This window comes from Erigeron canadensis, chromosome 8 (assembly GCF_010389155.1).
Source record: "Erigeron canadensis isolate Cc75 chromosome 8, C_canadensis_v1, whole genome shotgun sequence".
Taxonomy (NCBI): domain Eukaryota; kingdom Viridiplantae; phylum Streptophyta; class Magnoliopsida; order Asterales; family Asteraceae; genus Erigeron; species Erigeron canadensis.
In genome coordinates this window covers 2553648-2575555 of record NC_057768.1, presented here as the reverse complement: position 1 = coordinate 2575555, position 21908 = coordinate 2553648, and the positions used below count along the sequence as shown (strand labels likewise).

General features: G+C 34.3%; 1 protein-coding gene and 1 non-coding gene across 3 annotated transcripts; one reads left to right on the top strand and one right to left on the bottom strand.

Moving 5' to 3' along the window:
* Positions 1-8421: 8421 nt before the first annotated feature.
* On the bottom strand, positions 8422-8493 carry TRNAH-GUG. Its single transcript has one exon. It is a non-coding gene; the product is annotated as a tRNA-His (tRNA).
* Positions 8494-9730: 1237 nt separating this feature from the next.
* On the top strand, positions 9731-14641 carry LOC122579905 (ubiquitin-conjugating enzyme E2 22-like). 2 transcript variants are annotated; one of them, XM_043752163.1, is made up of 7 exons: positions 9731-9943; positions 11045-11147; positions 11419-11563; positions 11646-11723; positions 12277-12389; positions 13450-13553; positions 14152-14641. In XM_043752163.1, exons 2-7 carry the CDS (start codon positions 11145-11147, stop codon positions 14519-14521), a joined length of 813 nt encoding a protein of 270 aa, XP_043608098.1. In that variant the 5' UTR covers positions 9731-9943; positions 11045-11144; the 3' UTR covers positions 14522-14641. The 2 variants fall into 2 exon arrangements, with proteins under 2 accessions (XP_043608098.1, XP_043608100.1); XM_043752165.1 differs by lacking the exon at positions 9731-9943 and adding an exon at positions 10950-10964.
* The last annotated feature ends 7267 nt before the right edge of the window (positions 14642-21908 follow it).

The window sequence follows — 21908 nt, the reverse complement described above, 5'->3', positions numbered from 1 at the left end:
TACTTAAACAACTAACTAATCCGTGGGAAATGGGTATAAAATACGACATATCAAGGCTTTGCACTTCTTTGACTGTTTTTGGGGCTGGGAGTTCAAGTATTTTATTTACCTTCGATGGATTTGCCTGGATACCCTTGCTTGTGACACAATATCCTAGGAATTTCCCAGCCTCCATTCCGAATGAACATTTCTTGGGGTTGAGTTTCATGTTTATTTCCCGCAGGGTGTTGAAGGTTTCTTGGATGTTTGCGAGTAGCTCTTCCTCCTTTCTGCTTTTGATGACCATATCGTCTACGTAAACTTCTAGGTTGCGCCCAATTTGTTTGTGGAAAGCTTTGTCTATGAGTCTCTAGTAGGTTGCTCCTGTATTTTTTAAACCGAATGGCATTTTTGTGTAGCAGAACGTCCCTTTACTTGTGTGAAAAGATGTTTTTTCCTCATCTTCTTTTGCCATTTGTATTTGATGATACCCTTTATATGCATCTAGGAAGCATTTCCATTTATGATCTGCTAGGGATTCGACCTTCCAGTCTATTTCTGGCAATGGGTAACAGTCTTTCGGGCATGCTTTATTTATGTCTGTAAAATCTACGCACATTCTCCAGCCTCCGTCTCCCTTTTTTACCATTACTGGATTTGCGATCCACGTAGGATATGTAGCTTCTCTTATGATTCCTGCTTTTACTAGTTCCTCTACTTCTTTGCATGTTGTTTCGTCTCTTTCGTTTGACAAACTTCGCTTCTTTTGCCTTACTGGTTCCATGCTCTTTCTTTCATTCAACCTATGCTCCGTGATAAGTGTGCTTCCCACCAGGGTTAATGTTCTGGGCACTCCTGTCATATCTGCATATTCCCATGCGAAAATGTCGATATTTTGTTGCAATAATTTTTGCATTCTTTTCTTGAAACTTTCTGATAGTCCTCCTCCTATAGTTATTGTTTGATCAGGGAAGGCTGGGTTTACACGTACCTTGTCGCTATCTTGTGTATGATTGGCTTGGCTGTGTTGTTCTTCTTCTTCCGGTTCTTCCTTTGCCTTCTTGACTTCATTTACTTGTTTTATTTACTCGTAGGTTGATTTTATCATTCCTACGCCCATCTTCGTTTGGAATAATACCATGGCTTTAATCGTAGAGGGTACCATTTCCATTCTTTGAATTGCTGGTCTTCCTAGGAGAAAGTTGTGTGGTGAGGGTGCTCGTACCACGGTGAAATCTAGGGTTTTCGTTCGACAAAACGGTGGGTCTCCCAGAGTAACGTCTAGGTCTATTTCCCCTAGGGGCCATACACGATCTCTGGTGAATCCTGCGAGTAGGCCTGTGGGTTTCGTCATTCTTACCCTAATCGCCTTTGGTAATTGTAGAAAACAGTGTTCATATATAATGTCACACTCGCTTCCATTATCGATGTATACCCTTCGTACGGAGATATTAAATACTTGTGCGTGTATTATTAGTGGATCTTTACTTGCTTTCGCATTTCCCAGGGCAGGAAAACACAGGTCTCTTGACGGGATTTGCGGGTTTTGTGGATCTTTTCGCTTAGTGGTTGTTTGATTATATTCGGTTGCGGCGTACATTTTGGGAATCTAGTCTCACTATAGGGAATCGAGATGAGGAAAAAGAAAACTTTTGTGGCTGTTTTTTTTTTTTTTCGAGATCTGTAATAGTATAGAGTAGGCGTCCCGCGGATGGCGCCAATTGTTTGTACAGCGGATTGGGTATGATGATTTGAGGTGTTTGAGATGATTTGTAGGCGATTCCCCATTGGTAGGAGGGTTCCTCCCTTGTACGCCGATTTAATGTGTATTGTTTGTGTTCTCCTTTGAGAAGGAGTCTTCTCACGCGTCTTATGTCTCCTTAACTTTAGTAACGATTTCCATCATATAAGGAAATGATATGGTAACAACTCTTTCGTACTTATCTTCTTTCCCCAGGCTATATGGAATATGCGTGTAGCCTAGGTGTAGTTTGCGTCCTCTTGGATACTGGTGGTCTAGGTAGGTACATCATCATTTGTTGTTACCCGTGTATATACAATTATACATGAATATCCGTTAGTTTATATTTTTGTAGCGTGTTCATTCATAATTAAAAGATTTTTTTAGTGGTTTTGGTGATAAAACATGTTCCTAGCAAGTGTAATGATCATTTAAAATACATTTAAATTTAACTACATATTAGCAAGCATGGAGTTATTTTATTCGAAGTAGAATAAAAGTTTTAAAGTAAGATCTTTAGCCAAAAGCGACATGCACTGAAATGAATTCTAAGAAAAAAAAAACTTTACATACTATTATTTTTCAAGGATATTGAATCATTACACTCATAAGTATACATTACCGCATAGAGCGACGACAACTTGTGGTGGATGTGGCGGCTGACGGTGACAGCGGCAAGTAGCGGAAGCTATTGATGTAAAACGGGTCATGTAAAAGTATGTCGTATGAGGAAGTGTGATCACTTTATCAAAATCCTATTTACAAGGTCGGCTGGGAGAAGAGGCGCGATTTTAGGGATGACAAAAATATTTGTACCTGATGAAAAATTCGATATTCAAACTCGATTTGACCGGGGAATCCCTGAATTGACCGGGGATAAGAACGGGTATGGGGATGTTATTCTATTCCCCGATTGGGATGGGGACGGGAATAGGAAATTGTAAATCCCCAATCTCCATACCCGAACCCGAAATTACTATAATATATTTATTAGAATTACTTTTTTTACATATGTTATATGCTAAAATTATTTTAGGTTTAGAGTTTCTTTTTTTAATACATTTTATATGTTATTTTTTATTTATCATTTATTTAACATAAATATTAGTTTATATATATATATATAAAAGGTTGAACTACACGTTTTACTAGTTATCTTACATTACGATAAATTTATGTTTATTCAAATATTATTGTTAATGTTAATCATAAACAACTATTAAAATAAAACAAATAAAATAATAGGTTTTCTTAATTGATAATCATTGTGCGTCATGAAAATCATCTTACATCAATTACTTCGTGCATTAATTTAACCATGATCTAAGAGTCAAGTTCTTGTTTTATTTATTTTACTTTAATACTTATTTTACAATACTCAACCCCTACATATTTAACATTTCTTATTTCATTTTGCTAATACTCAACCGGTCAACCCTACATATTTAACAATTCTTATTTCATTTTGCTTTTATGTATGTATACCATAACCATATACATCTATAAGTTTTCTCAAATTACAGTCTAGATCGATCTAAAGGTTTTTCAATCTTACGTTATACTAGAAAGTCTTTAATAGCTTTTTATGTGTGTTTTTACGTGTACGATATAGATAAAAGAGTTCCTTCGAAACATTGGATGCCAAGTTGAAAAATTATTTCAAAGTAATGCAATACTGTTGTGGGGGCATTTGGTTCGCGGAATGTTTTTGATGGAATTGGAATGTGTTAAAGGAATTGAAATTTGATGGATTTGGAATCTGAATGAATTGGAATCTAATGGAATTAAAATTTGAATGAATTATAATCAGTTTGTATTTGGTTAATCGGAATTAAATGGAATTCATAATATTAATTATATTAGTTATATAGTAATAGTAAATAAACATATATTTTAAACAATGATAATATAAATGTTTTTACAAAATAAAAAACTAGATAAAAGTTTTTTAAATTTAATTTTTTATAAATTAATATTTTTTTTATAAAGAAATATTTTAAATTATTTTATTTTATAAAATTATATAAGTTTTTAAGATAATATATTTTTATAAAATAATAGTATATTATAAACTAAAATTAATATTTTTATAAAATTAAATGTTTCTTATAATTTAAATTAAATAAATTTTTTAAAACAACATTACTTTTTATAAATTTGTAATTATTTATAGTTTTATAAAATATTATAAACTAAAATATTATAAATTAGTATATTATAAACTAAAATTAATATTTATAAAATATAATGTTTCTTATTATTTAAATTAAATAAATTTTATAAAACAACAATTTTTTATAAATATGTAATTATTTCTGATTAATAATTAATGAAAAAAATTGTAATTAATAATAATAATAATTGATAAATATAATCTCAAAAATCATAGTAATAATAATTATAACAAAAAAAAGTTAAATTTTATCAAATTTTGAATTCCTTTGGAATTTCAAACATTCCATCCATTTTGCCAAAGAATGTTGAATTCCTTCATTTAATGGAATTCAAAGGAATCCAATTCTATTTCCTTGTGAACCAAACACCTCATGGAATGAAATCTGAATTTCATTATGTCAACCAAACAGGATATGAAATGGAATTTAGATTTCAAGGAATTCCGCGAACCAAACACCCCATGTATGTTTTTAATTATAAAAAAAAAGTTTGTTATTCTAAAAATAACGTCGAATCGATCAATAAAAAAGAAAAATGATGAGTTTGGCGTCATCTAACATCCACGACGTGATAAATTTAATGAAATAGTAAAAATTGATATAATTCACCATCGTCTCGTGTACTCCAAAAGAATACGTTTCCATGATTTCTAGTGGATTTGACTTGTAATATCAAAATTACGTGACTCGATCGTCATGGGTCCCAATATATAGATGCAGAATCCAAGGCGAAAATGACAAAATTTTGATTGAAATTTGCATGGAGACGAGCAAATTAAGAGGACCCATCTTGGCAGTGTCGGGGTGGAATATAGCGACACTCGTGGTCGTCATTTTCTATTTAAAGTCCACAAAACAAACTTTCTTTTACATGTCACTTATTTGGCCAATCTCTTCCCACTTGTTTATATTAAATCCACCAATTAATATTGTTAATGTTAATCATATACGAGTACATACTATCGGTTTTTTCTCTTTTCTTTTTGGTTTAAAACCAATAATTCATTATTATACTTACCAGTTTCTCTATCTTTGAGAAGCAATATTTACTTGTAATAGCTTAATTTTTTTTTTTTTTTTTGTCATATTGGGACTGTTTAATATGTACATCACTATTATGATGATAAATTCACAAAACAATTAATATAAATTGTCTTTAAAGAAAAAGATACAGGTAATTAGGTTAAGTAAAGATTTTATTTATAATAACCATAGCTATCTAAAACTATAGCTATTATCAAAAACACACTGGGCTTTCGTCTAGTGAAGGTTTTTTCCGTGTTTTGGACAATTGTAATTGATATGAGTTTTTTTTTAAATCCTTTTTGCAATAGTCGCAATTCAAGGCATAGAATGCATTTAGGTACTAGTTTGGGCCAAGATGGCGTGAATGGTGAATGTAATTGTAATTATATTTTTTTCTTGTACCTTGATTTCTAGTAAGCCTTTTATATTTTAATATACTAGTCGTTAAAAAAAAAAACAAGAGATTATACTAGTTGGATCTCAAAATACTTGTCCATTGAGGAAAAACTTACAAGTTAAAAAGAGTATAAATATTAGAGTTAATTACAAAAATCGTCCTTATGGTTTTACCAAAAAATCACGTTTCATCCTTTAAACTTCAAAATGATACTGATAATCCTTTATACGCGGATAATGGTCACGTTTTCGTCCTTTATACGGTCGACTAAAGGATGAAACGTGACCATTATCCGTTAGATTAAAGGACGAAACATGACCATTATCCACGTATAAAGGACTACCAGTGTCATTTTGAAGTTTAAAGGATGAAACATGATTTTTTGATAAAACCACAAGGACGATTTGTGAAATTAACTCTAAATATTATAGCCTTTTTTTTTTCTTGCTAGTTGTTAAGGTGACAATTTTTACATTTTATAGTTACTAGCTAATTAAACCGGATTCAATCCGGGTATATTAATAAAAGTTTTATAAAAAACGTATTTTTGTCACTGAAGTTGCGACAGTCTAATGATACTCATAACCTCAAAATAGTACTTTATAATTAGCTTATCAATCCGCATAATATACGGATAATTTATAAATATATTATGAGAAAATTATTCAGATGATGAAATTTAATAGACCATGTATAAATTATTAGAGTTTTTGAAAGAAAATAAAAACATTTTGTTTGAAAAAATAACAAACTAAAAATGAAATAAATTTTAAGAAGGAAAATGTGTGTGACATCATAAATAAATTAAATAAAAAAAAAACCCTTTAAGAAAAAATTTGGAATTGACAAATAAGCAACTTTTATTAAATAATGATGTCACAAATATTTTTTTTTTATTTAGGATAAAAATTTAATGTATCATTGATGTTTGTATATACTAGCTAATATTAGTAGAAGGTAATATGGGGATATTATATATATATGGTCATATGTACGTAGCTATTCATTCTTAGTAGTGGACGATATAATCATATGCATTAATGAAACAATATGTAAGTAATACAATACGATGATAGTTAATTTGAAAGAAAAAACATAATAAAAACAAATAATACCTAACATTATGGGATTAAATTAATGGAGGATTGGAGTTCCATTATGGAAATGAGATTAGATGACATAAGTATACACGTTTCTTTTGTTACAATTGATGTATAGTTTTTGTATCTATTCATTGTTGTTTTGGAATGTTTTGGGTTTTTGTTTTATGATATTTGACTTGATACAATGAATGGAATCATTATGATTGATGATCTTGTTGTGGTTGCTTAGAACTCTTTGAACATAGCTAGCATAATATATTAAGTCATAAAAAGTAACTAGCTAGTATGGATTAAAAAAATCAGTGTGATATATGATACATGATTATGATTAGTTTTTTAATCTTAAGATTGGTATTGTGGTATATAAACTGTTTTCCGAAAATCAGATTTAAACTAATTTTTTTTAAATGTTAGTCGGTATTCGACATCAGAGAACATCTCATTGTATAATGGTAAAGCCTACACGTACTTTAGACTACGAGTTGTAGACCATAAGTCATTACAGGTAATTCGCGGAAAAAACTCATAAACGTTTTACTCATGAGAATCGAACCCAAGACCTGTGAGAAAAACTAAAGATACATCTGCCAGTTAAGCGTTTCATTTGCAGATTTACACTAAGATACTTCCTAAACATATTTTCAAATACACTCCAAAATATTAAACAAAGAGTTGTTACTTGTTAGTACAACTTTTCAACTAAAAAGTCAAATGTCAAAACTCTCAACAAATGCATGGACTATCTATATATCTTTAATATATACGTCCTCTGTGACATCCAATACATTATCCTTATTCATCCTTCTTCCTCAAACACACAAAAAAAAGAAAAAGCACACACACAGTTTCCATCTCCATTCTCCTCAGGTACTTACTCTTTAACCCTTCCTCTTTCTAACTTTGTCATTTTAACTCTTAAATTTTGTGTCTTTGTTTCTTAATTTTGATATGCATGTATGTTTATGGCCATTTCTCTTTCTCTTTTCCAAAGGGTCTTTTGTGAACCAATAAAGCTTTTATTAGAAACATGGTTTTTGGGAAGTTGATGACAACATTGAAGACAAAACTAAGCTCTTTCAAGATAAAGAAACCGGTTGTCGATGATGATAGCTCTTGGCATAGCTATGACAAGATTGAAAAGAGTGAAAGCATGCGAGTTGAAATTCGAAGCAAGAAAGCACGCAAACTTATCGAGGAAACTCTCAAAGTTGCCGATTCTCCAAAAACCACCAAAAGCTACTCTTTCTGATAGATTTTAATTATCTGTTAAATTAGTGTACGTGTCGTTACCACTCAAGTCTTTTTGTATAAAATGTATCACCTATTTAAATTTATACGTACTCCTGGTACTAGTTAATTAAGTTCGAACATAGTGTGAGATAATTCTTACAAAACTAGTAGTTATAGTCGATCTCATAATGAATCTTGAATTATGTTGGTTAATTATACATATATTTAGGCTATATATGGCCAATGTTAATTCTTCCCTTTTTGGTACATATATATATAGTTTTGGGCTTTTGGCAAGCCAAAATCATATTAATTAAGAATGACACACAAAAAAAAAGTGATAGTTGTTCAATTTAAAGGCTAGCTACTATATTCATTTCTAAACGGTTCCTTAATTAATCAAGCTTGTTATTATTGTAAAGATGTTACCATATATTATATCATGTGTGTTGTGTTCTAAAGTCTAAACATGCATGGTTTGTGTACCTGTGTTACTTATCTTGATTGTACGAGTTGCGTCTAAAAATAATATTACTGTAATGAACTAATGATTAATTAATTAACCATTGAGTAAGTATCTACTCATTTAATTTTTATTGTCTAATAATTAAAGACTAATCAGTTGGTTATGTCTTTTGAATAGAAAAATCCGGGGTTTGATGCATTGTAAAAGATATAGGTAGAAATTCTTTTAGGATAGTTTAAAAGTAAAAATAAAAAAAAATAATGTAAGATACATAACCAACAAATATAAGGAAAAAAAAAAAGAAGTGTGGCTGCTGGGATTCGAGCCCAGGTCTCCACGGCCACAACGTGGAATTCTTACCACTAAACTACAGCCACATTTTGTTTGATCGTTTATAAGTTTTCCTTAAATATCCATTACCTATTTACATAACATAACAGAAACAAACAATGGTGTTCGAATACACTATTGTTATTTCCCTTCCACGAAACATTTATTTACAGTACTACATGCATAATTATAATTTCTTTTTTAGATATCGTATTTATTCATCAACAATGAAATTCGAGTTAACACTTAATTGAATATTAGATAATCTCAAAGACTGTTATAACAAATAATAATTTACATGATACTAACAATACCTTTTTACTTTATCACTTTCTTTTTCAATTAAACAAAATAAAAATTTAAAACACATGCGTATAAACTAAAAACATTAAGTTAATAAGAAAACATTACATTAATAAAAAAAAATACATTATCAAACAAATAAATAAAACTAGTCCTCATCTTCGTCATTACACAAACAAATTGCCATACTTTAGCCACAAGTCTTCTCGTGCTCTTTCGAGTATTCTTTGATCCTTTTTACTCAAACCATCGACAGTTGGTATGTGGAGGAACTTGAAGGTTTCGACCAGTTCATTTTGTTTTGCCTCATCTTGAATGCTCTTCAAGTTTTCTCGTTAAATCTTGACGACTTGCATAAATTGATCATGAATTTCATTGCTCGAAATTCTGATGAATTTGCATCTGACGAACTTGCAGTCTTTTGGCAAATGTTACAACCGGGTAATCAACGGTTCTGGTTGTTTTGGAATAATGCTTAAGGTCCTAGGCTTTGGAAAAATCCATCAGGGTTCGATTCCCACTTTTTACATTTATAAAAATGGATTATTAAGGGGTGAAATTCTTTGGGTTTCATCCTAAGCATACGTGGTTCGAACACCGCAACTGTCTAATTAGATATTACTGTGATGTCATTCAGTCATTGTTAACTGCTAAGTCGCTTTTCAAAACAAAAAAAAATGCTATAAGAAGGAAAAGCCTACAACTTAAAGGAACTTCTTTAACCTTAAGCACATCATATAAATGAAAATTTATGTGAAGAAAAGTCTAAAAAGAGTAGTATCCTAAGTCCAAATATCAAAGGGCCCCAACGGTAAACTCTCTCACATTTTCACATATCATATGACATACAAATAAAAAAAAAGGATAACAATCACATGTGATTTGTAAGGCGAAGATTGTAAAGGGGAGCATATTTGTTTTTCCATAAAAAAAATAATAATACTCCATTTATTCTCATGAAATTTTTAACCTGAATTTGTATATTGTATATTGTATTGTAGTGTATATCTGGTTCTAGGTACTCACATAGACACATACCAACCATCTCTCTTTCATCAATGATCATTGAAGGGGACAAAATCATCCATTTATTCTCATGAAACTTTTAAGTTTTAACCTGAATTTTAACATATATTATACTTCTTTGTTTCCTTTCCAAGTAAGAATAAACCACAAAAAGGTGTCAAATTTGAGGTTGGTTTTCTTTGTTTTTCTTTGATGGTTATTGAATTTCTCACATAGGATCCCGAAATGCTTGAAACTTGATGCTACATTTCAATTTGGTATTTTTTGATCTTGTATTTAATCTTAATCAAGGGATGTTTCTTCGATAACTTATCAAAACTGTTGTTGAAAAGTTTGAAACTTGATGCTTTATTTCAATTGGGTGTTTTTTGATCTTGCAAATTTATTAGTTAATTTTGTCAAAAATGACATTTCTTAGATTATTATTACAATTCTTGTTTAGGTTCTTAAAAAGTTTGAAACTTGATGCTTTATTTCAATTGGGTAATATTAATCTTGCAAACTTATTAGTTAAGTTTAATTAAAATTATGTTTATTTGATTATTGTGGTAAATGTAATAGGATCATGTGTTTGGTTGCTTTGATGAATGAATTAGGGGTTTTTTGCTTTGTTCCTTTTGTTTTGATTGATAAAGTTGCAACCTTTTTTTGGGCTTGATTCTTTCAAAAGATGTTGTTGGTATATATCTATCTATTGAGACCACAATAGTATTCTCAATTCTTTCTTTTCTATGTCTCACCTTTCTGTTTATCTAATATATAAGAAACAATCATTTAAAATGTGGATCTTTTATGGTTGATGATCAATTTGTGGAACTCTTGAATTTCTTTTATTCGTGTGATTAATATTTAGAAAAGATTATTGTGAACACCCATTAAAGGCCCTTACTTTGATGGAAAGTATAAGTTTTTCTTGATGATCTTTTAACTAGGAGTGATTGTTCAAGTGTTTTTATGGTATTTCATCACTATTAGTCAATTTTATTAGAAAGTACTGTTTTTCTAGTGATTTCGTAGTTTTTCGGATGCCGTTTGGACGCTATATTGGGAGGTGTATAGTTTCTATTCTTGTGTTTCCCTTTTCAACTGAAAAAAGAAGCAACTTTTCATGATGGGATTTTGGATATTTGTAGGTTAGGATGTAATGCTGTATCATATGTTTCTATATGCATAGTAACTACTATTAGTGGTACAAGTATTTGCCTTTTGTTTTTACATCCTTCATTATATAAGTTTGAATGCTTTTTGACTGACCAAAAGCTTTTACAGGTTACTCTTGATAGCATCGGCAATCAACATTGGTCTTTAAGTGATTGTCTCCATCTCTTTCCACACCAGGATTGTAATTCGGTTTTAAGCCATTTGGTTGATGGTAACTACCCCTACTTTCATTTACTTAGTAAAGCTTGCGGAAAAGATTAACGAATAACAACCTTCCTAAATCCACGACTAAAACTGAATTGTGGTATCATATGTTATGGAATTCAGTAGTGGTTAAAAAAGCTAATAATAGATGGATGATAATGGCTATGCTGTTTTTTTCTATACCTCCGCTATACTGTTTTTTTCTATACCTCCGCTATACTGTTTTTTTCTATGTAATCTTGAAAGGTAACACATTTCTCTAATTGCTTATATTGCAGGCGACCAATGAAAATCTTCCTCCAAATGTAATAAAGCAGCTTGCTAGAGAATTGAAGAATCTTGATGAAACCCCACCGGAAGGAATTAAAGTGGGAGTAAATGATGATGATTTTTCAAAAATATATGCAGATATTGAAGGCCCAGGTTGCCTTTTCTTTTCTTGTTTATATCTTTTAGAGGGAGTCCATTATGTCCAATATTCTTACTCAATAGCCCTGTTTTGCAGCTGGAACACCTTATGAAAATGGTGTCTTTCGCATGAAGTTGATTCTATCTCGTGACTTCCCGCAGTTACCACCTAAAGGTTTTGCCGCAGTTTTAGACACAATGGTCTTGCATTTATTATATCTTCTTGTTGGCATGCTAAACTTATACAGAATCTTCAAGAATTTTTAACTTATGGACATACGCAAGTTGTGTGCCAAATTTATGTTATTGCTATAATAATTTGGTTTTCTGCATACAGTGATCTAGGAGGATCTAAACTTATATGTATATTCCGGGTCATGGCCCATTTGACTCGCTAGATATAAAACATAACTCAGTCACTTAGTTTCTAATTTTATCACTGGATTTAAAAAGTCACCACCAAAATCCAATTAGTTTTCAAAATTGTTATTTTGAATGTTGTGGCTGGAAGACTCTGTGAAAAAGTTAATTTGGCTGGCTGAATGGTTTTTGTAATAATTTTTAAAAGATTGATAATCTGTGAAGGTTTACGAAATCAGTCACCAAACTATTAATAAGCCGTTAGCGCGTGGCTATTGTTGCAATTTGCCTGAAGTCAACTATGTTAAATGCTGGATTTTTGATTCTTAAGCCCTAAATTCTGAATTTGTTTCATGTGAATGTTGTAGGTTACTTTCTGACTAAGATCTTCCATCCAAATATAGCAACAAATGGTGAAATATGCGTCAACACATTGAAAAGAGATTGGAACCCGAGTCTTGGCTTACGCCATGTTCTAATTGTAAGTTTAGTCGTCTTGTTTTATTTTGATTTAGAGCTGAAATTCATTCAGGGTTAATGAACTCTAGAGTCATTGTACTATATCAAACAATTCATTCAAGTCACTCCTCAATTTTTTTTTATAACAAACTACTACTACTTAAAAGAAAACTTCAAAAGCATAACTGATCTTTTTGGAACACATGATTAACTCACCAAGTTAATATTTGAATGCAGCATAGGGTCAATCCACTCTTCCAAATATCTACTTGAGTTTCTTACTTAATGCTTTCTTAACAAGAAAAGTAACCAAAAATACAAGTTTGATCAAGTGATGGTTTAAAATTTTTTTACAAAAATACAATTAGTTTGTTATAAATTAGTTTTGTACAATGACTTAGATGGATTATTCTGTTTTATACTGGAATAATTCAATTTGACTCGATTAAAAAAAAAAAGGGTAGATGGATAGCCACCCTCTGGGGCCATGTACCTATTGGTACCCATGCACGTTTACCGCATATACGCATGCCCTGTGAAAACCCCTGAAGACTTGGTTGGGGACGAGATTCGAACCCAGGCCGTATAGCCCCCAAGCCCCCATTTTAGGGGTACGGTACCACTGGGGTGTTACCCCATTGGTATTTGACTCGATTAATATATGTAGGAATATGAATCTCCGGGCTAAGTAGAAATAGAAAGCGATTATCAATGCTTTCCTTATGTACAACTATAATTGGATTAGGTACATAATTTTTCAGTCATTCATTGAATGATAAATATAAATCATTACAAGTGACGGAGATACGCAATTTCAATAACGGAAAATTAAATATTCTGGTAAAGTTTTTTTTTTTTTTCAATGACCCTAGATTTTGTTTCTATCTTTTTTGGGGGCAAATTTAATATCATAGGATTAGCATCAAACTTACGGAACTGTGGAGACCACATAAAGACTTAGCCAACAAGACTAGGTGCATACACATGAAAGGCTATGTGCATGAACTCCCTAAAACACCAATACACCCTAGAATTCATGGAACTTTCAGTAAGTTATGTAATTGCCGTATATCGTATTGCAGGTAGTCAGATGTTTATTGATCGAGCCATTTCCAGAATCTGCGCTAAATGAACAGGCTGGCAAATTGCTGCTTGATAATTATGATGAGTATGCTAGACATGCCAGGTCAGTAAGTGTAGCCATGCTATTTTGTGGTTTGTTAACAGTTGCTATTTGAGTAAAAAGCCTCATCTTTTTTCACATGTCAACTATGTGGCTAAAGAAATCTTAAAGAGCCTTTAGAAATCTTTAAAAATGCCTTCAGAAATCCTGAATATAACAAGAATGCTAGATATGCTAGGTATTCAGGCAAGAGCTATAGTCATGTGGTCTTTTGGAGTTTTACTGTTGATTTTTGTTTTAGTAAATAGTGTTTATTACATTTCAACTATGTGATTTCAAAAAATCTTGAATGACACCATTAAAATTTTTGAATATGCCTTTCGAAATTAGAATAGTTCCTTTAAAGTGAATAATACCTTTTACGCTTGAAGAAACCTTGAAAAATGTCTTCATGAAATTCAATCTTCAATAATGGCCAAACGAATACATGCAAATTAAAATATGCTAAAAGAAACTTACTTTCTTAATAATGGTTTAAACTGATATTGAGTAATTGCTTGAAATGTTGAATAATTGACACGAAGGAATCTTGTAAAAAGGTTGCATCTATAAGAGGCTTGATTCATAAATAATGTGCTCATGTTGTAACAATTATTTACAGGCTGTACACTGGAATTCATGCTCTTAAGCCAAAACAGAAGTTTAAGGCAGGGGTTATATCCGGGTCAACTACCTCTGTAAATGTAGACCAAACCTCTTCGATTTGTAGCGTTGACCCTAAAAACGCGGTATCTGGTGTAGTGGTGCCTACGCCTTTGGCACCATCATTGAACACCATGAAAGGGGTAAGTGGTCAGGATCATCCAACAACTGCTTCCAGCCTGACCCCAACAATTGAGATTGGAGTTGGAAGTGGATCAAGTAATGGGCCGCCATCCATGACTGCACATAAGAAAGAATGTGGGTTGGTCAAGCCTCAAGCTGACAAAAAGAAGATTGATGCCAGAAAGAAAAGCTTGAAAAGATTGTAATATTGATGTGTTTGTTGTATTGTTTATATGAACAAATGTAGGTTGAGCTCGCAACTGTTAAAAACAGCCTTGTATGAGTTGTATCATTGATTTGGTTAATTTAAAACATGCTTCTGATTCTTTTTGGGTTTGTGGGACTTCAACTTTTAAGAAGTCGTACACTTATGGTTATAAATGTCACAAATTATTTCTTAATTACGTACTAAAGACTTGTGCTGTTATGTTACTTTCATGTTGAAATTGTAACTAATGAATCGATAAAAATGGACGCTAAAAGATGACAAAACTTTTTTAGAGGAAAACCTCAATTGGTTAGAAACCACGGACAAAGGGAAAAAAAGTATCTTATGTAGAAATATAGAATTACATGTTGTCGTGTGGCACAGAGTATAATAAGAATTCTATCTCATTTAGGAATGCTAAACAGACATCTTTTGGGCATAAATGAGTTCTATATATGGGTGGTGGTTAAGTTGTATTATTCAGCAGTAATTACAACAATTGACAGATATAGTTAAGCATTATATTGTAAAGCCACATTTGGTGTCATTCAAACTCCACCAGCTTTCACACTTTTGGAGGTTTAAACAAACATCTGAAAAACTTTGAGCCTAATAGTTCAGCCAATAAGTCAGGATTTATTATGTACCTGTACTATCTTAAAAATTAATTTTGTGGGTGTTTAAGAGAGGTTTCTCACTTAAGGTCTTGGGGTTAATCTTGTATAAAAAAAAGGGGGTTTGAAAGATGTTTTAGACTTGTTGGCGATTCCCAGCTGGTATGAAATCAAGGTGTTGATCTTACGCCACCAAGTGTAAAGTGTGTGTGTGTTTTTGTGTGTTGTTCATTGGTCCTAGAAGTAGGCCAATGAAAGGGTATTTATAGGGGTTGAGGATAAGTCAGCACGTTGGTCCCCAACCGTGACGTTCGTCCTGCAGGTAGACGTATGCGTTGGTCCCAAGTTGTGACGTTCGTCTTGCAGAGACGTTATTCGGTGTGTCGTTTTATACGTAAGCATTTGTCCCTTGCGAGGAAGAGACAAAGTTGTTGCAGAGTTTGTTAGATGTCGTTATAACCGACGTCATGAAGTTCCAACCTAGAGCTTTAGTAGTGGTCACATTCAAGTAGCGAGCAGGCTGCGGCCAGGAGGAGGAGGGCTACGGCCTAGGTAGCTGGCCATAGCTATTCCCAAGCAACCAAGAAGGCTGCGACCTACATGCGACCTGGCTGCGACCTGCATTAGGTTAACTAGCATTAGTGAACTTTGGCTTATTTACTAGCATTAATAGTGTTTAAGCTAGGTACGTCATCAAGCCTCCCAGCTTAGCGGTGCATGCTTGTAACAACCGTCTTAGAAATGTAGTAAATAACTTTCTCAAAATTTCATCTAAGTTCTTGACGTGCTTTAGACTTAAGATATGTGCTCACATGAAGGTCAATTTGATCTTAAACCTTGAATTATAAGACGAGTCTAGGATATAATACGGTAAAATACTAGGTTTCAAGTCGAAAACGTTCGTATTTATGAAAGTTCTAGTCCTAAAATATTCACAAATAGTCCCTAAACTTACTAAGATCATTTAATAATGGAAAACTATAAATAGAGGGTTAGAGTGAGAGAGCTTCATTCATCATCTTCTCCATCTTTCTTCACTCTCTCTCTAAAACACATAGTGCAGCCACCATAAACACACTAAAATCATCTTTTGATTTTGAGTTGTTAAACCAAAATTTCTTGTACCTTTAGCATCCTTGTGATAATCAAAACATACTTCTAGCATCAGATTTCAGGTAACAACAACAAATTTTGAGTTTTTGATCAAAATAAAAGTGTACTTTTTCAAGTTTATGTTCTTGATGATTTGGTCCGATTTTGATATGAAAAACGTGTTAATAACTAATGGATTTGTGTCTAAATGTGTTTAGTAATCTTTTTGTGAACAAATTTGGGTCATAACATGCTTTAATCTACAAAACCCATTTTTGAAAATAAGGGAAAACTTGTTCTTGATGTGCCACACCTTAATCATGTTATAGATGGTCTTGAAATCGTTAAAAGTGTTAATGGTTAGTGTTATTATGTATATATGTACTAGTTTGATGTTCTAACAAGCCCCGGAATCGATCTAGATCTTCATGATACAATTCAGTTCTTGTTTCAGCTCGTTTTGGTGATGAAACGGTCTCCCTAGGACGATCTCCCTGGGACGATCTTGTCAAGATCGTCCTGGGCAACCTTTTGATTTTTGGTTCCTGCTCGTATGTTCTTGTGTGATGTGTGTTGTGTTGGTACGTTTAATGGGTAACCGATCCTTCAGATTGGTTTAGCTCAAACACACGATCATGAAACGATCTTGACGCTTGTTTTCTAAAACGATCTTGACGCTTGTTTTCTAAAACGATCTTGATGCTTGTCTTCTAAAACGATCTTGAGTCATGAAAATGAGACGATCTTGGCCTTTGTTCAGTGGGACGATCTTGGAGGACGACCTTGTCCTAGAAGCAGCTAGGACGAACCTGACTTGGCAAATGGGACGATCTCGATTGTCCAGTGAAACGATCTTGGCATCCAAAACCCTAGACGATCTTGTGTTCATCATATAACAACACGTACTTGTTCTATATCATACCACATTTGATCCTTAATCATCTAATCAGTTCATAACAACATCATTACTTGATTTAACACATCAAAGGCTGATTATTAACACCAAGGCTAGTTCATAATTCGATCTAAGACGACGTACAAAGTGCAAACCCTAATTAAGTATAATAAGGACATGTTCTATCTCGATTATCCAAGTACGAGTTCTATGATCAATTAAATTGAGTTCTAAAAACTAAAAGCTCATCATTAAAGATATGTTCAACTCAATAAAACGATAAGTACTAAAATGTGAGTTCAAAGATGTCCAGATCGAGTCCAGTTCATATATTTAAAGTTCATTCAAACTCTTTTCGAGTCAAAATGTTCAAGGATTTTCAAAGGACCAAATTATCAGTTCATCAAGGTTATTTCAATGATTAATTAACCACATGAATTAATATGTGTATGATTTATATTTAGGTTTTCATCAAGGTGTACTTGGAGTTAATAGATATAACCTATCTATTTTGGTGATTGTTCTCTGTACTTATAAACCGTGCTTGTACCAGATCACTGTGAGTTTCATAGCCCCTTTTTACTTATATAAATATTTTGGGGTGAAAGGATACTCGTGCCTTTGTGTCTATCATTATTTATGGCTATTTGACTGTACTGTGTGATGTGCACCATGATACTTAATGCTTGATACTTGATACTCGATGCTTGATACTTTTATTGGAGTTTGAGATGCTTGATACTTGATACTTATGGTGGAGTTGGAGGCACCAGTTGAGATACTTGATACTTGCACCGTTAGGCCTGGTATACCGTAAGTGCTGGTGGCATAGAGATACTTGATTCTTGCTATCATAAGTAAGTTGATAGCCAAATTGTTGTGTGGATCTTGATGATATTTCGACATGGCACCATACTTGATACTCGTTTACAAAACCTACGAACTCACCAACCTTTGTGTTGACACTTTTGAGTATTTTCCTTTCAGTTGAACATGTGAATCGCATTAGAGGAGGTTAAGGAGCTTAGCATGATGTCCTGTAGCAGACCAGGCTAGGATTTTGGTGTTGCATGTGTACTTATGTGTTTGATGGCACATGCCTGACTTCTTCCCCTGCGTGGGAGCTTATCTCGTACTTTATTTGATTGCATCTAAAACTTAGGGTTGTACTCTATGTTTACTTGTTTGAACTATGTGTTTGTTTATCTCTGTTTAATCTATGCATACATTTTGTTATTCCTATGTAACATCCATGTGCGCGTGTACTTTATCTTGCATCCCGAGTTTTCCGCCTTAGTCGGGGTGTGACAATGCTTGTGTGGCGCTAGGTTGAATTAGGAGGAAAAGATTTTTGAAACAAACAACTTGTTTATTCCAGCTGCGTCTCATTATTATTATATATTATCATTCCCCCCCTTTTTTTTTCGGGCCCTAGGTGTGAACACGTGTCATGATCCGAATAGGGGCTCCATCACGTGACTTGTTGATTGTCCGACCCGGCCCACTTGCTCGTCTATAAATATGGGAAAATTAGGTTACTTTGACTTTTCTATTCCCACTTTCTCCACTCTTCTTTCGTATTTGTGTGTGTGTGTGCCCGCAACCTTGCTGGAGCCAATCATAGCCCGACCGCAGCCGGTCATAGCCGCAACCGATCACACCTTAACCGCACCCTTGTCTTCTCTTTTTCTTCCTCGAGTGTGTGTGTGCCGCAGCCTTGCCGCAGCTGGGCCGTGGGTGTACTGTGGCTGCAACCATCTGTAGCCTGTCCCGCACCCTTGTCTTCCCTTTTTCTTCGGGTGTGTGTCGCAGCCTATCTGCGACTAATTGGACCGCAACGACACCCGATCAGCAACTAGTCCTCTTACTGGTCTTATATAGATCAGCCATACCCTCCCCCCTATCTGGTATCAGCAGAGTCCTAACGTCGCTCCTGGTATCCCTTTCTAAGATTGGTATAGTATGCTCTGCGTCTGGAGCCTTAGTTGCTGATCTCTCGCATCAGAAAAACAATCTTACAAGGGTTTTATCAGACTGGTCCGATACACCGGATTCTTATAGAGTCGGTAGAAAGCTTGTTGTGTGCGCAGTGAGGCAGGTGGCTGTGGTAAGTCGCGATTTGGTACGAGCTTGGAAATCTCAGTAAGTATTGCAGAAAGTATCTAAACCTAGTTATGAACACAGATAATCGCCTATCCCGCTCATCTTCTTTTTCTAGTTTTCGCCGCTCCTTTTCTCCTAGAAATAATCAGCCGTATGATGTCTCATACTTAGCTGATGATTCAAGAATTCCAATCACAAAAGTCCCAGTTGTTAATCCTTACGCCGTTTTCTCTAAACCACATAATAACTTTACAAAAAGAGTTAAAAACATCATTAGCCCATCGGTAAACTCAGGTGCAAGAGAGATAATTCAAACATCTAACTTCTGTTCACATCAACTCCCTGCAACAACCTCCGAACACCTTGTAACCATAGAACTACCCCCAGATCTACCAAGAATTAGTCTTAACCATGGTTACACCCACATCCACTTCGGTGCAGTAAAGCTTGCGCTCACGTTTCACGGTAGAAAAGGAATACCAGCGTTCTCCCGCATAGCTTTGGTTGATACTAGATTCAAAGAATACCAACACACATGTATTGGTACAATCCAAACAACCTTAAATGCTGGGACAGTCTTCGTGACCTTTTACCCTAACTTCAATATGCCACTTAATGATCCATCATTGATGACAGCTTTAAAAGCTCAAATTCAAATTGGTGGAACCCCACAAGTTAATACCTTTCAAGCCACTTTTCATTATCAGATTGCATACAGAGTCCAAAACCACTGTTTGGATATCATGGTACCTGGCCAAGACAACTCTGGTGATGCATTGCTCATAGATGTGGATTCCAACGCCACACCAACATGCACGTACGTTCCTAAGAAGTTATCCAGGGAAGAGCTCATAAAGCTACTCCCAGAAAAATGGATCACTAATTATGAACAGATCCATCAAGCAGCACCGATCCAAACTACAACAACTCCAGATTTTGTCCGACATAATGATGGTCTTGTTGAAGTTAAGTTTGCAACTCAAGATCGACGGGATGTATTTCCCTCGATAAATATGATCCAACCGGTCGAAATGCCCAGTAATGATATACACTTCCCTTATGATGTGTGTAACTGCAAGACATGCTTAGATGAGGTAGATCAAGTAAAATACAATGAAGACATTCCCAAGAGAAAGAAAAAAGGATCACAAACATCTCTAAAAAAGAGGTATGAAGCTGGAGACCCTACTGTTGGTCTTCTTGGTGAACCGTCTGGAAAGTTTGACTTTTTTGCATCATATGAAGACTCACCACCTAAACCTTTATCACCCACAAGACCCGAGATCCAACCAGATTATAATTGGAAAGAATGCTTCGTCATTACCCCATCCCCAACATCCTCAGAATACCAAACAGAATTCCCCCCGCTGTCCTCCTTTGAAAATCCCCAACAGAAAACCAAACACAGCTGGAAAGTCCAAACACCAAATATTGTTGGTCCTAATGGTGTCACAAATAACATCTCTCCTGCTGAAGCCACACTAAACTGGCAAAGTGAAAACGTTGTTGCTCAGAACAAGGCCCTTCAAACAATCATTATCCAACAACAGACGGCCTCAAAAGAACAACAAGCAATACTAACTAGAGTACAAGGCTTAGAAGGGATCATTTATGATCTTAAGTCCAAGATTCTTGAAGTCCATGGTGAACTCTTTGAGATGGTAAAAGATATTCCATTCTCTCATAGACCTAAGCATCTTGTGAAAAAAGAGGAAGAGATGAAGTTCCTTAAAGCACAACTAACTGATCTGGAAAGACAACACAAACAACAAAGGATAGACTCTTGCTGATGATCCATGGAGGATGTCTACTACCCCATTTGTTAGACCAGCTTTTGATCCGCAACCGTTGTCAACATCACTGTTTGCAATGCCGTCTCCATCAATGAAACTATGGTCAAAAGAGCAAACCAAGATCAAACAGAGAGCCAGAAAGGCTTCCCCAACACAGAACCCTCCCAGCCATCATCATCAAGCAACATAAAAGAGCAAGTGATTGATGATAGCATGATGATAGCCTCCTCCAAGGCTCCAGTTTCCCTGCCTAAAGAAAAAGAGAACCCCATCTCATCTTTCCTTTATAACTTATGCCGGGAAGATCAAAAACCACTGAAAACGGTAGCTCCCGTTATTACTCCAGAAACTGATGATGAAACAGACTCCTACTCTGATAATGGCTCTTATGAAGACTTACCACCAACAACTGCTTTCGAACATCTGTTCATGGCAGAACCAGAAGAAGCCACAGAAAAGAACGCTTTTTACTCTGAGGTTGATGACGCTATGTCTGGAACAGCTCAAAATGAAAACACTGAAAACGTGCACAGGCATCCGAGCAACGATTCAAAAATACAGTTCACTTTTGATGACATCCCGCCATCAAAATGGAAAGAAAGAAGTATTGAAATGTTGACTTGGTGTACAGCTGAACTCCAGTATTACAACATAGACATAGTCATCAAAAGGTTCTTAACCAGATGCCAAGGCAGGCAGAGACTGGTATATGAGTCTTGGTGATTACAGAGCCCATCAGCTGCTTTCTGCACAATCTACAGAAGTTTTTATGAACTTTATTATATTAGAGTTCATTGGAGACCCGACACAACACACTGTCCGCGCCAGAGAAGAATTTCTAAAAATGAAGTGTTGTTCGTTCCAACTAAAAGACTTGGAGAAACACTA